At 38.3% G+C, this 15,136-nt stretch overlaps 1 protein-coding gene across 1 annotated transcript in view; it reads right to left on the bottom strand.

The window, feature by feature from the left end:
- Nucleotides 1-15,136, bottom strand: part of LOC140226369 (adapter molecule Crk-like) — a 53,833-nt gene that overhangs the window by 19,092 nt on the left and 19,605 nt on the right. The window contains exon 5 of the mRNA XM_072306852.1: nt 12,104-12,247. Coding sequence (XP_072162953.1) covers nt 12,104-12,247 — 144 coding nt within the window. The remainder of the gene's footprint in view (nt 1-12,103; nt 12,248-15,136) is intronic.

Consider the following 15,136-nt stretch of genomic DNA (forward strand, 5'->3'; position numbering starts at 1 on the left):
ACAGTATAAAGAAAATGTAAAGAAAATTCAACATATTTTTACTTTTTGACAATCTGTTCAAAAGTTATGAATTTTTGAAGTTTTTGTGCAGTCACCGCTGGATGAGAAGACTACTGCAGTGTATGATGTCACATGCGTACAACAATCCCAGGAAAATATAAAGAGAATTTCACAAAATTTCATCTTTTGAAAAAAGTACACATTCCCTTGACTCGTTACTGACATAATATGTTATGGGTAATTAATATTATTCCCAGAAATAGGCAAGTCAAGTGCTCTTTTATTATGTGAAAAAAAAAAGTAAAAATATGTTGAATTTTCTTTACATTTTCTTTATACTGTTGTACTCATATGACACCACGAGCCTTTGGTAGTCTCCTCATCCAGTGGTTCCAACACAAAAATTTTTTAAATTCATAACTTTTGCATCGATTGTCCAATTTTCCTCAAACTTTCACTGATGTGTTCTACTAATATTGCTGCATTCTCTCAATCCTTATGTTTATGAAGGTGAACTTGTCCTTTAAGCCCAGAACCTATGACCAGCCCACTTTGTACTATGTATACATCTCCTGTAGCACACCTGTTGCTGTAGGTTACCAAGGAAGTTTCTCTGAAACTGCATTGATTATTGACATGTGTGAAAAAAAGAAAGGACACACAACCTGAAGACATTTATTAAAGGACAACTTCACCTTCATAGACATGTGGGTTGAGTGAATGCAGCAATATCAGTAGAACACATCAGTGAAAGTTTGAGGAAAATCTGACAATCCTTTCAAAAGTTATGAATTTTTGAAGTTTTTGTTCAGTCACAGCTGGATGAGAAGACTACTATAGCTTGTGATGTCACATGTGTACAAGGATATAAAGAAAGATTTACTTTAAAAGAAAATTCAACACATTTTCACTTTTCTCGCATAACAAAAAAAAAAATCACTTGACTTCTTTCTTTCAGAAGGCAGGGGGAATAATATTAGCGTTAAGATATGTCAGTAGCAAGTCGAAGAAATGTGCACTTTATTAAAAAAGTAAAGTTTTATGAAATTCTCTTTTTATTTTCCTTATATCGTTGTACGCATGTGACATCATGCACTGTAGTAGTCTTTTCATCCAGCAGTGACTGCGCAGGTACTTTGAAAATTCATAACTTTGGAACAATTGTCGGATTTCTCCCAAACTTTCACTGATGTGTTCTACCTGTAATATTGCTGCATTCACTCAGTCCACATATTTATGAAGGTGAACTTGTCCTTTACATTGTAAATGATGCCTGTGAAACTTTCGGGTTGGAGGTATATAAAACAAATATCATAAAAACATGCTTGTCGGCTGCTATGCACCAGCCAGCAGTTTCGCTCAACATGAACACCTCCCAACAAATATACTTTGCCCTGAAATTACTATAAAACCCTCTGAGTACAAGCAGCCCAAAAATCATATCAACTTTGCACAGAAACATGATACTAACACGACTGGAAGAACCAAGACCATTTCTCAACGTATTCTCTTCTGTGGGTAACTGCCTACACAGGGTCCTAGCTGCGATAATGGCTGCAAACTGAAGCACCCAAGCAGTGCAATGGTCAGGGAATCCCAAGAGCTGATCGGCTGTTGCCATAGTGATTACAGCAACAAATCCCTTTGAAATATGCAAATATACGTGTAGACTTTCTCACACAGTAGGGCCCTGATTTTGATGGCATTCACCCTGAGTGTGCAAGGCCATGACCACTGTCATACCACAGATACAATGTATTGCGCAATTTACTTTTGCCCTCAGTTGCAATGTGCTTTAAATATCTGTATTAAACCAGAGTGATGTTACGAAATGCGCTTACTCTATACAGCTTTCGGTCACACGACTGACAGACTTTGGATCTGAAATAAATCACAGTAGCCTCGGAATAAACACAATTGTTTATTTCAGATCCAAAGTTGCTTAGTTGTGCAACTGAAAGTCGCAAAGTGTGTGGCGGGCTTTAACAAAATGAAATGCATGATTGGTAGCATCGTATGATCTGCTTCGCGATCAAATGGTTTGAGTTCGAATCCAGTGAGTCTATTATCGTAAGTGAGCAAAGTTGTTTGTTATCATGTCGTCCCCTCTCATAGAGGCCCTGAGTGTGTGAGAGAGTCACAACCCATGCACGTGAAAGATCTCGCTTTATTCTTTCATCGCAAAAAGCAAGGTGCATCTAAACTGGGTGAAGAGGTCCACCCCAGACCTTGTATGAAAACAAGGAATGTTCAGAGTGCGCATTTTGATTCTGCGAATTTCGCGAGAGCCAAGATTCGCGAAATCAAAATGAACGCGAAAGTTCTTGTCTGCACTATGACGCATTGAGTTCGAGTACTCCTGTGGCACAAATACAGTACAGTACCGTAAGGTATCCTTTTTAATGGGAGAGCGCTTTAAAAACGCACCCCGAATGTACAATGTATTTTTAGTGGGTTTTTTTTTTAATATTTCATAGCATTTCCCATATATGAAGATAGGTTTCTGACAAATTTCATGTTACCTTCAACAGGAAGCCATTTATTGGATAACCAAACTGGGGGTGAATGTTTACATTCATGTTGACAGTCCTCTTTTTCTGTGCATGGCTCTATTCATGTCCTATTTACACTGCCATATTTATAGAGCTAATGTCACAGAGAAAAATACAATGCATGTTAAAGTAGACACATGTGAATTTAAAATTCAGCAAAAATCACCCAAAATGATTAAAAGCTTCAGTACATTGTAGACTACAAAAACCTCCTCATCAGAAAAGATCACAGCAATAAGGAGTGAAAATTTGCATTTCCATGCTTTATAATTCATCTATAGTGAAACATTAATATTTAAAAGACCGGCACAATACTGACCAAGAACACAGAATGCTATATAAAACAGCGTTACCTCACACCAATGAGCGTAAAGATATTGCAAACTATTTTTACCATCTGCTGTGTCATTCTCTGGAAGGCAAAAAAAACAAACAAACAAACAAACCAAAAAACAGAAACAAAAACAAAAAGTGTTTATCCGCAACAGCTTTCCAAGTAATACAGCAACCTTTAGTTAAATCATTCTTCTTGGAAATCTGACATCTAGGTTTTGTTTTTGTTTTGTTTTAGCACACTAACTCACAAAACAAAGTGGTATTGTTATCCTTGCTCATTCGACATGCTGGATTCAAAACCAAAAGCAGAGATTTGTAAGGTTGCACCACATTTAAGTATGGATAACACTGATAGATTTCGGGTTTCCAGTGTCAGGAAGAACTACGTATGCAGACCTACACTGGTTCATAGTGCACTGCTATTTAACAATCAGAAGCAAAACCTCAATCAGTCCTTGCATGTTTTATATGTGTACAGTACATGCGTATGTGTGTGTGTGTGTGTGTGTGTTTGTGCGTACACTGTACAGTACTTGTCCAAAAGAGAGGTTCAGTTACCCCACGCTAATGCGCAAGTCAGTTTCTAATGGTTGCAATTTGTTAATCTGAAGTTTTGCTAATTCCAAAAATGAAATACAAAGGTTTGTTATTCCCTGGGATAACTATTGAAAATGAAATAAAATTTGTACTTCCAAAGGTTTGTTAATCCAAAAATGAAACAAAGTTTGTAATACTATAGGTGCATTATTCCAAAGCACACATTCCCTTATACGATGTACCATGATGTTCATTAATCGGGAAATTAAATAAAAATTGTCATTCCAAAGTTTAATTGATCTAAAAATGAAATATGGTTTGTTATACAGTACCTTCTAAGGTTTGTTAATCCAAAAATGAAATAAAGTTTCTTATTCAGAGGGTTTGTAATAAGAAAATGAAACAAGGCTTGCAGCTCCGAAGTTTTGTCAGAATCTTTTATATGCTCTGTTTGTTTGTTTAGGTAAGGTTTCAAGTACATACATATGTAGCTTTGTAGGACCTTTTACAGCTCATTACATCAACAATCAGAACATACCTACTGATATGAAATAACAAAATATAAATTGTCAAAGAATGAAGCCTGTAAAAGTGGAACATTTTGCACTACCAGACACTAGCACAAGAATAATATTGCAAAAAGCATGCAAATATTTCTGCGTGCAATATGTTCCAGTAATTGGTATTCTGATACCGCAGAATTAAAAACACATAAATTCATCTTACCAAGAAGTGCACACACACACACACACACACACACAGACACAACAAAAATACTCAGCAAAAATATCAAATTCTACAGTAGGCGGCTCTTTTGAAGTTGAATGTATCTACAGGATTGTACAAGGAACATAAAGTGTCACAAAGTTTCATTATTCCATTACTATGGCCCCATCTTCATAAGATTTGATCAGTCTACTTTGAACATCAAGAAGACATTGAACTTTTCAACGGCAGCAGTGAAGAAGAGTAATAGTACAAACTTAAATGCAAAGGATGTCTGGCATGACCATCTGCGAGCATGTTTTTACCATCTATAACCACCTCGTCTTCTTCTTGTACTGCACATGGTTTCTCTGCTGCTGTATGCTTTAATACTCGAAAGTGCTCCATAAATAAACCAAAAGACAAATAAACACAATGCAGATAAAACGACCACAGCTGAATTCACTAAATTTCTATTCAATTTAGGCTGCATTTATCTATTACTTGAGAGAGAGAATCAAGTTTCAAAACGCGTTTGGAACGGTGTTTGCAAACGTGGTTTGAAACGCGATTCTCGGGGTGCTGCATTTATCTAAATCATCATACAATCGCGATTCGAGTGGTGTCGCTTCGCAGCTGCTTTGTGCCGTTTGACCCGAGAAGTAACGGACAACTGCATACCACCAAACATGCTTCATCAGTCACACACAAATAATGGGTAGAGAGCACAACCGGAAACAGCTGGGATTTGAATTTGAGATATAAACGCGTTTCAAAACGGCATTGCATTTATACTCACAGAATGGCGATCATGGTCTTAAACGTGTTTCAAAACGCTCTTTGAAAGGCGTTTCAAAATGGCGTTTCTAAATGCGCTTGAAAATACGGTTGCGTTTATCTAACCCCTGAAAATGCCTCAAACGCGTTTAGGATCGTGATTCAGAAAATTTTTAGATAAATTCCATCAGCCCATATCCATCAAGCCCTGGACACTACATCTCATAAGGCGTGTCTTCATCAGCCCGAAGTTTCAAGATAGCGCGCTATCTTGCGGTTACCAAACTAGTCCGATGTCAAAATAGCGCGCTATCTGTGTAGTGAAGACGCAGATAGCGCGCTATTTGATCGGGAAAATTTCCCCCAAAATCTTGGTCTAGTTCGTCAACTAGAGCGCTAATTCGTGAAATAGCGCGCTATCTTGGGTGCGTCTCCATCAGCCCGAAATTTTCTCGATCCCTCCACGCTTCTGGTTAGCCAGCTGGCAATGGAAAGCGCATGTACAAGCAGCTAGTGATTGTGTTTCGTACATTACACGCACGGTGTATTCAAGGATCACATGTGTGTACTATAGGCCTACTGTTGTTGTGATCTAACCAGGGAGGTTATTTCTCTCACCTCCCTATTAAAACTCAGTGCCGTGCATGCTAGCTGGTTTTTTTTTTTTGTGTGTGTGTGTGTAAACTTCTTCTTCTGGTCCACTCTATTCATACCCTACCTGAAGATTCTTGCAGATTGTGTGCATTTTGGATTTGTTTAAACATTGCAATTCGTTAATTTCATATAAGATGCTTCACTGGACAGAAGAAAGAGTAGCGTTATTAATATCCCTTTGGAGAGAATTTGCTGTACTGCTCACCTCCCTGGTTGTAGAATCGTACATACAGTACGGTGATATAGGAGATTTTGAGCGGGGAAATCCACTTTCGAACCGCGAGCCAGGCAGAGTAATATTGCAAAGTGCGCATGCGTCAATTTTCGGACTAATTTCCCGAAGCAGGCTGTTCGAGCTGATGAAGACGCACATTCGCTGTATCGGGCTATTTTCTAAGACCGCAAAATGTCCCGCTAGTTTGAACTTCGGGCTGATGAAGACACGCCTATACTCCCCAAAGGTGATGCGTGTGGTCTAGAGTGTAATTTGAGACACTATCTATTGTAGCTGAGAAAGGATTGCTATTGCAAAATATCATGGTGATCTGTATTTATCACCCCAACAATTTCGCCCTTTGTTTTCATATTCGCTTTCTTTTCAAACAATATACATTTTAAATATGAAATAAAGATTGAATTTGAAGAGTTTGATCTCATAACAAGTTATGAATCCATTTGTGTTTTATAATTTCAGATATTTAAGCTGCTATCAAAACATAGAAAATGATATTAAAGAAAATAATGGAAATTGTTCATCATTATTCAAAGAATATTCCTTGTTATATTTTGGATCAAAAATTTGTCTTCCATTGATTGGTTAAAAGAGCTTCACGTGATTATAGGTATTTTGAACTATTTTAGAGTGTTGGTGTGTTTGACACTCCATGAAGTACTATTTGCAAAATGACGTCACTTTTATGACGACATTTTGCAAATAGTATATACTATTTGCAAAATGACGTCACAATCGCCCTTCTTTACAATCAAGTGTACGTGGTCCGTCCACGTCCGGTCCCGAATTCTAGTGTTCAGGTTTGCAGCGGCCATACGAGCGCTTGGAAACATGCGACGGGCAACTCTGGCGGTGCCACGGCTGCTACGTTTTTCAATTTCCGGTCTCTCGCACTGCTGCGTATTGCAGGCGCTGCGCTGCCGCCGCAGTGCGGCTAAGCCGAACTGCGACCAGTCCCAACACGCAGTGTTGCAGTGTAACTGTGTACACGGAGCGTCCCGGGGTTAGGCTAAGCCTAATGATTTCCACTTTTTATTCAAATTTTTGATCCAAAATATAAAACAAATATACTTTGCCTAGTTTCGAGTTTCTTGTTAAAACTATGGGCCTCGGTGACTCCAAACTAGTACTATTCACTTCGGGGCTGCGCCCCTCAGTGAATAGTACTAGTTTGGAGTCACCTCTGCCCATAGTTTTAACAAGAAACTCTCAAGGCCAAGTATATTTGTATACTATTTATGTAGCAAGCGAGGTACAATGTATCACAGGAAAGATTTCATTTCGCTCCATCTGATGATGGACTAATTTTAATGTTTAACAAGGAAAAGTAGAAATTACGCGGTGCGTAATTTATGTCCCCGCTGGAAGTAGCATTTTATAGCAAAATGTACAATATAGGTCAAAAATCAAGATCAAAGAAGTCAAAGATCAAAGTTCTGTGTAGAAGTTTTGAAGCCCTCACCTAGTGCCATCACATAAAGCAAACGGAATCGAAATCGGGTTAGAAATGGCGAAGGAGTAGCATTTTGTAGCAAAATGTACAATACAGGTCAAAAATCAAGGTCAAAGGTCAAAGAAGTCAAAGGTCAAAAATCTGTATAGAAGTTTTGAAGCCCTCACCTAGTGCCATCACATAAAGCAAACGGAATCGAAATCGGGTTAGAAATGGTGAAGGAGTAGCATTTTGTAGCAAAATGTACAATATAGGTCAAAGGTCAAGGTCAAAGGTCACAACTGAAATTCTGTGTAGAAGTTTCAAAGCTCCCATGTAGTGCTATCAAAGCAAACAGAATCAAAATTGGCTCATAAATGACAGAGAAGTAGCAAATTGAACATTTTGATCACACACGGACGCACACACGGACACACACACGGACGGACACACGGACACACACACGTACAAGCCCATTTCATAGTCCCCTGCTCGAACTCGTTCGGCGGGGAGAAAAATCGCGAAAGAGAATAGAAAGGATTACAAGTGAATGCCTGCAGGCTCGAGAAGTACAGTACAGCTGAATCACACCTTCCTGGCTGAACTATAAAGGTCTGTCTTTATCAACAAGCACTTGAAAAAACACAAAATCTACTGGTACGTATGTCCCTCCTACACACCTTGAAGGAAGAGGATGTCTTTAATAGCTCAACAAAACTACAAATTCAAATGTCAATACCATAAAAACCAACATGGCCAACCAACATTGCACAATATCACATATTATGTGTATAAAACAGAAGTATGGAAAGAATAATAAACTTCCTCTGAAACAAAACAAACAAAACAAAACAAAACATAACCCAAGAGTAATGATTGTATATAGCGTGCATAAAGTGCAATTCAAGGTATCGTAAAAAACAGATTATTGCTCGTAACAATGATGTCCAAATTGTTGCGATTATGCCACAGTGCAATATGACATGAGTATAGTGTTGTACATCAGGATGTACATGTGTGTTGCATGGGGCCAAGGTAAAATTCGAAGAGATTGCCAACTGCAATAATTCAACTGTCATGCACTGTGCACAGTGATCTTTCTTCCAAGGAGAGAGCTATTCAAATGATATTATCCGGCCTTGTAATGAACATAAGAAAGTATTGCCTGAGATATGCTTTCAGTAATGCCTAATTTGTTGTGATTATACAGTTTAATATGTCACGAATCAGTAATTACGTAGTGGGGTCAAAGGTCAGAGACAGAGAGACTGTCAAATGGAGCTTGGAAACTGTCATGCAAAGCAGTACTTTAATATTCATTCTTCATTTCTAGGACTGCAATGCCCTTACGTGTATAATGCCCAGTTCTCATGATTGAGCGGTAATCCCACATGCCTACACCCGAAAACGGGGAATTGACAATAACGACCCCTCGCAGTTCGCCCTGGTGACTACTAGCAATAGTCAGCAAACAGTATCAATCAGATACATTGTGCGAGAGAAGGAAGAAGATAAAGGAAATGTTCGACATTGTAGAATTGAAACAAAAATCCTCTTTCACTTTAGATAATAACCCCTTGTTTCTGCAGGTGCAACTGTTTGTGATGGCTGTGGAAATTTCAAAAGCCTCTTTCAAAAGGGATAGTTCACAGAAATATGCTGAATGGGGATTCTGTTATTAAAAAATCAGAAATATTTGGAGTGAAGTTGAGAAAATTCAGACAATCTGTTCAAAAGTTATCTATTCTGAAAGTTTTGGTTATATCCATGTGCTGTCATCACTGGACAGACCTCTACAGCGGCCTATTTTGTAAAATACTGAAAGACCATAATACAAGGAAATCCTCACTACAATTCCATAAAATTCAATTTTTTAAATGGAAATCACATATTTTTTCCAACTTGTTTAATGCTGACCAATTACCAGCATCACCATTGAAAACTAGAAATGTCGCTACAGCGACTGGTTATACCCCCGCCAAACAACATTTCATAAGCTTTGGTCAAAAAACTGAGGAAGTAGTTAAATCCGCAAGATCTTTCCTTGATCTTCTGCCATTAATATGCCGTTACCATGGCAACGTACTTTCGGGTACTGTCGAAAAATGCGTCTTGCACATCTACAACCAAAGGCACACATCTGTACCAAGTTTCATGGAAATTGGGCAAAAACTGAGGAAGTAGTTTGCAACACAAAATTTTCCATCATTTTGGCGCATAATATGTGAGCTGTTACCATGGCAACATACTTTTTGTCACTGTCAAGAAATGTGTCATGCTGACCTATATCCTAAGACAAACATTCAATATGAATTCCATGAGAATTGGAAGAACACTGATGAAGCAGTTTTGTCATGAAGCATTTTGCCCTATATTTTACCAATAACATGCCGTTACCATGGCAACGCACTTTTTGCCACTGCGGAAATATGTGTCTTGCACATTAACATATTCAGATGAACATCTGTACCTAATTTCATAAAAATTGATCAAAAACTGTGGGAGGAGTTCGCGACGCAAGATTTGTACCCATTTCTGCCCATAATATGCCGTTACCATGGCAACGTACTTTTGGGTACTGTCAAAAAATACATCTTGCACATCTACAACCCAAGGCACACATCTGTGCCAAGTTTTATGGGAATCGGTTGAAAACTGAGGAAGTAGTTCGCGACGCAAGATTTGCAACGGACCGACCGCCCGACCGACCGCCCGCCCGATCGCCCGACCGCCCGACCGTCCGCTGATTCCTATTGATATACCCTCTTCAAACTTCGTTTGGCGGGGGTATAAAAAGAAAGGCAAATAACCAGCAGGGGAGGAAGCAGATCATCTCATCCACCTGTTGAGAGGGAAGTATCATTGCTGGGTGTCTTTGAAAATTCTGCAGGTAAGGTTTGGTGTGAGGGCCGCAAATCATGCGGGGGCATTGTATGGTATCGGGCAACACAACATCATGTACTCGGACCTAAACCTTTAATACAGTTATACATAGCCACCTACAATTGCACATGGTCCTTCTCTACCACCTCTGATATCAGCAATGCCCATGGAGTTTTTTGTTGTTGTTGTTTTTTTATTTCTTGGGCAATACACAGCAAAAACATTTTTACTATTGTACAGAGACAAAGCCCTCAAAGTTTGTTTGTTTTTTTCATAAAGACATTCATGTCGTATCATATAGTGAACTCCAATTCAATTTGGCTGTTAGCTCTAAATATAGTTCTTTACTTGCAGAATCAGCTTTCCTTGTATTGGTAGGCGTCATGTCATGCAGTGCAACTTTGCAGGGCAAGTCTTCTGGCTGTTTTCAGGGGCAACCATAGTAATCAAAGCATGTGCATATTTTGAATGTGTTTCACAGTAAACTGGCACGTTCCCTTCCTATGATGCAAAATACCTACATATATTCTGAGTATACTTGGCGTGTACTGTCAAACGAGGATTGTTCGCATGCATTTTAATTTTGTGAATTTCGCAAGAGCCAAGATTCATGAAATCAAAATACACGCTAAAGTTCTCGTTTACACTGTATGCAATGAATGCCAGTGGCAATTCACGAAATTTCATGCCGCGAAAAAGGCCATTAGCTCCAATTCGCCAAAATTTCATGCTGCCAATATATCATGTTTTACAGTATTTGCAATTGTTGTCTTGCAAGGCCATGTCTATATCAAGTCTTCTAACTTAAAGGGGCATAGCCCCGGTAGTGTAGAGAGCGCTGTTGATGATACTGCCGATCACCGTTAGCATTGCTACGAAGATTACCGAAGTTGAGCTGTCATCAAGAGTAAAGTGCGTAGCTGTTACTATAAGTAACGTTGCCTGCGTTGTCTTCTCTGCGCATCGCGCAGGCTGTAGTAATGCCAGGGTGCGTGCATATATGTGCTTGTTATCATAACATCACAAAAGAAGTTTGCTAAAGCTGTCATCCCCCTCAGCCGAATCATGAGCCGAACTGTGATCCGACCAATGACTAAAGTGAATCGGACTTCTTCGGACTCGGGGAAGTGGGCCAAAGCGTAAGCGCTAAAGAGGAGTCGATAGCGTAGGTCTCTATAGGAAACTTGCGCCGTGCGCCCGAGTACGCATTTGACTAAAACACCGGGACCATGCACCTTTAATTGGCTAAGACAGTAGGTACACGCTTATGACAAGACTCAACAAGAACATTTTTCCTTGGTGGCCCATTAGAGCCACTAAAATCTTTGAATTTGAAAATTTGTTGGCCCGAAAAAGAAATGTATAGCGACTTGAAATACAAGAAAACCACACAATTTCATTTTGAAATTTAGCTTCCCATCAGTCCACCAAAAGATCACCTTTCTGTAAATGTGGTGGCCTGGCATCAATTTTTAGTGGCCCCGGGCCAGTGGGCCACCACTAAAATGTCTTGCATATGATATGAGATGTCAATATCTCACTGTATTTCATAGTATTGGTTGAGGTGAAGATTTAGCTTTGAATATTTTGTGAGATATTTAGAAACCACTCTATGAAATGTTAAAGAGCGTACAATTCTGAGGCAAAGTGAAATCTTATTTGATGAAAATTGGTTTTAAATGACTGAGATATCAAAAAATTTAAAGGTATATTATTTTACAAAACAAAGAGATCCTAATAAAAGTAGTACCCTGTTGCATTTCGTTAGGACTGCTTTTTTTGATATCTCAGCCATTTCAAGACCAATTTTCATTAAATAAACTGTGAATTCCTGTACGAATTGCATTTTTTTTGAAATTTCATAAGCAGTTTCTCATTATCTCACAAACACACACAAAATTTGGAAACCTGCATCCATATCCGAACCAAAACCAAATCATCCCTTTAATCATACAATTTATAAAGTAAGATACTCTGGTCATGTGCACTACTTACATCACTCGTAAATGTGTATTTGACGCGGTAGCGGGAGGCATTGGCAGCGTTGTTCCCTGCATTTGCGCCTGGCTGAGCGGCGGGGGGAACCGGACCCTGCGGACCTTCTGGCGGCTTGGACGTTGGTAGCTGCCGGTCATTCAGCTGCAGGAGAGAAAAAAGAACAGGAAAGTGACCATGTGTTTGATATCAATTGTTCAGGCTTGACCAGTCTTCCACGTAATTCATGACCATATCAGGTCACCATATCAACATATAAAATGTACGGCATCATCATCATTCCTTTGCAAGTGATCTTCTGCTTTCAATTGTGAAAACTTAAACTGAATCGAGTTTGAATATTAGGGTTGAATTTTAGGTTCTCATGATACAGTCAAGTATTACATGTACGAACGAGAAAGAAGCAAATCATATAAATTATACTACTATAAAAGTGGAAATTTTCACGGTGTTGAAATTTTTGGACATTTCACGCAACCAAAAACTAGTGCGAAAATAAAAGCACGCGAATATTTTTGCTTGCCATAAGTTCCTGTGTGTGTTGTCTGATTCCACGGAATTAAAAACATGCAAAACTCTTCTTACCCGGCTTAGCGCTAAAAATTAGTCACACAAAAATATCCTTTTTGCAGTACCATCACAAAGAAAAAGTATCCATATTTATAAAAAGACACTTTTTCAATTGACCTTGAATACTATGTAACAATAGCCTATTTCAAATTCAAATTTGCAGATTTTCTTCCCCATTAAAGTTCATGTGTCCCTTTTGCAACCCTGAAAATTAGGTTCCTTTCATATCAAAGCTGGTATATTGCAGAGGTAGGCAATTAAGACCTTTCCTCAGAATGACAAAAACTGGAAACTTCTTTATGATGGAGGAGCAAACTACGCGTACAATACTATACAGATTTCCAGCGAATTAATCTGGATCCCGATTATTCTCTGTGCAAAATGGGAGCATATTCACATGTGACACAGGGTCAGTTTTTCACTACTTAAAAGAAAATAAAAAAATGGAGATCTAGTGTACTTACAGTACTGCAAGATTCCAGTCATGATATTGGGAGACATGATTTTTGATAACCATGCAAAAATTTGTGATGTGTGCAAAAGGGATATTCAACCATAAAAGACTACATACTGCACTGTCCAACTTTCACAACTTTGGGTCTCTACAGAATTCATGAATTCTTTCAGGAGTTCGAGTACAGTTTGATTACATGTTGTGTCTGTTGCTAATGTGGCAAAAAATTTATTGCTGTCAGGAGCTATTCTTCTTTCTATATCTGAAAGGATAGGCATCATGTTTGAATGATTTGAAACTGATCAATCCATTGCATATTGAAACTTGACATGACAGAGTGCTTGATTGTCACAGGCAGGCAGAAAATGCTGCCCTTGGAAAAAGTGTGATATAGAAATAAAAGACTGAAAGGTGTTTAACACATTCAAAAAAATTTGTTTATGACTGAGTTCCTGAACGTGATTTTTAACACTGAATGATGCATCCATAGAGTCATCATGTGTTCACACACAGAATCGAAACCTCTATTGAAGAGCGGACTGCTAACTGCATCCAAATACATTCAGAGCAGCCATGTCTTTAAAAAAAAAAAAAAAACATTGCTCAGTTCATCAAAAATTAATGCTTGATGACACCTTCCATATATCTGTACATGTGTACATATTAATATGCACAAGTTCAATTGTAAATCATACAAGTCATGTGCAATGCACTGTACATAAACTGTAAAACACATTGTTACTGAAAAGTGATGAGAGGTCATGCTACAGCAGACTCCACTTTCCACTTTACACAGGAGTGTTCAGACTGGAATTTAGGAGTGTTCAGATTAAAAAAAACAGCGCATTAAACCAGGCGCGGACCCAGGAATTCTGTAAAGGAGGAGTGCGCAACTAGTGTTTCTGGTGCTAATTCCAGGTTTCATTTCATTTTTGCCTAAGTTTTATTTCTTTTGTTTTTAACAAAAAAAAAGGGGGGAGCATGGGCCCAGAGTGCCTGGTGCGCCCCCCTCTGGATCCGCCACTGCATATTAAAGTATGTACATATATGCGACAACAAGTTCCACTAAACACAACCTCTGAATATTCATGTTTGGGGAGTGTTGACCATTTGCATGATGTAGGCCTACAAGTACATTGTATACAGTCGGATGTATCATTTGCATGTGCCTACTGTATCAAAAGAAAAACTTTCAGGCCTACAAGTATACAGTCAGATGTATATAAAAACAAATAAATGCAAATTGTTGATTTCAGCTGTATCATTTGCATGTGCCGCCTACTGTATCAAAAGAAAAACTTTCAGGCCTACAAGTATACAGTCGGATGTATAACAAATAAAAATACAAATTGTTGATTTCAGCTGTATCATTTGCATGTGCCTACTGTATCAAAAGAAAAACTTTCATCTTCCTTTTTTTTTTTTTTTAAAGTCATATTTTGACCACTTTATGCCCAGCATTGGTGCTTCAAAATAGATCTAAAATGTGAGTTATACTGTATATGTAGGGATAGAAACAACCAATATAAAAATCTGAACCAGTATTGTTAAATACACAAAATGTGAAAAATTTAATAATAAAAATATTTCCAGACTAAACCATCTACATCTACATCTTTGAATGGTAGTGGCAATTCACAAAAGTTTCACGCTACAAATACAGGTCATAAATGTAGCAAATGTTTCCGGTTTTAGAATAATACATCATCCATCGCCCTCTGTCAACAAAAGCACAATACAGCAATGTCAACATGTGGTAATTTCACCTTCATCAGCAAAAGGGACATCTAAATTCCATGGAATCCATGACACACCTATTAAAAAACATATCTCGCAGTGGCTTTATACAAGGCTAAATTCACTGTACACTTATATTGTAACAGTTACTGTATTCTACAACTAGGCTGTAAATCAAGGCATGTTTAGATTTGGGGGGGATATAAATGAATAAATAAATAAATAAATAAAAATGTTGTGGTTAAAATTAAACAGTTTGGGAAAGCCAAAAG

Source organism: Diadema setosum, chromosome 3 (assembly GCF_964275005.1).
Source record: "Diadema setosum chromosome 3, eeDiaSeto1, whole genome shotgun sequence".
NCBI lineage: Eukaryota > Metazoa > Echinodermata > Echinoidea > Diadematoida > Diadematidae > Diadema > Diadema setosum.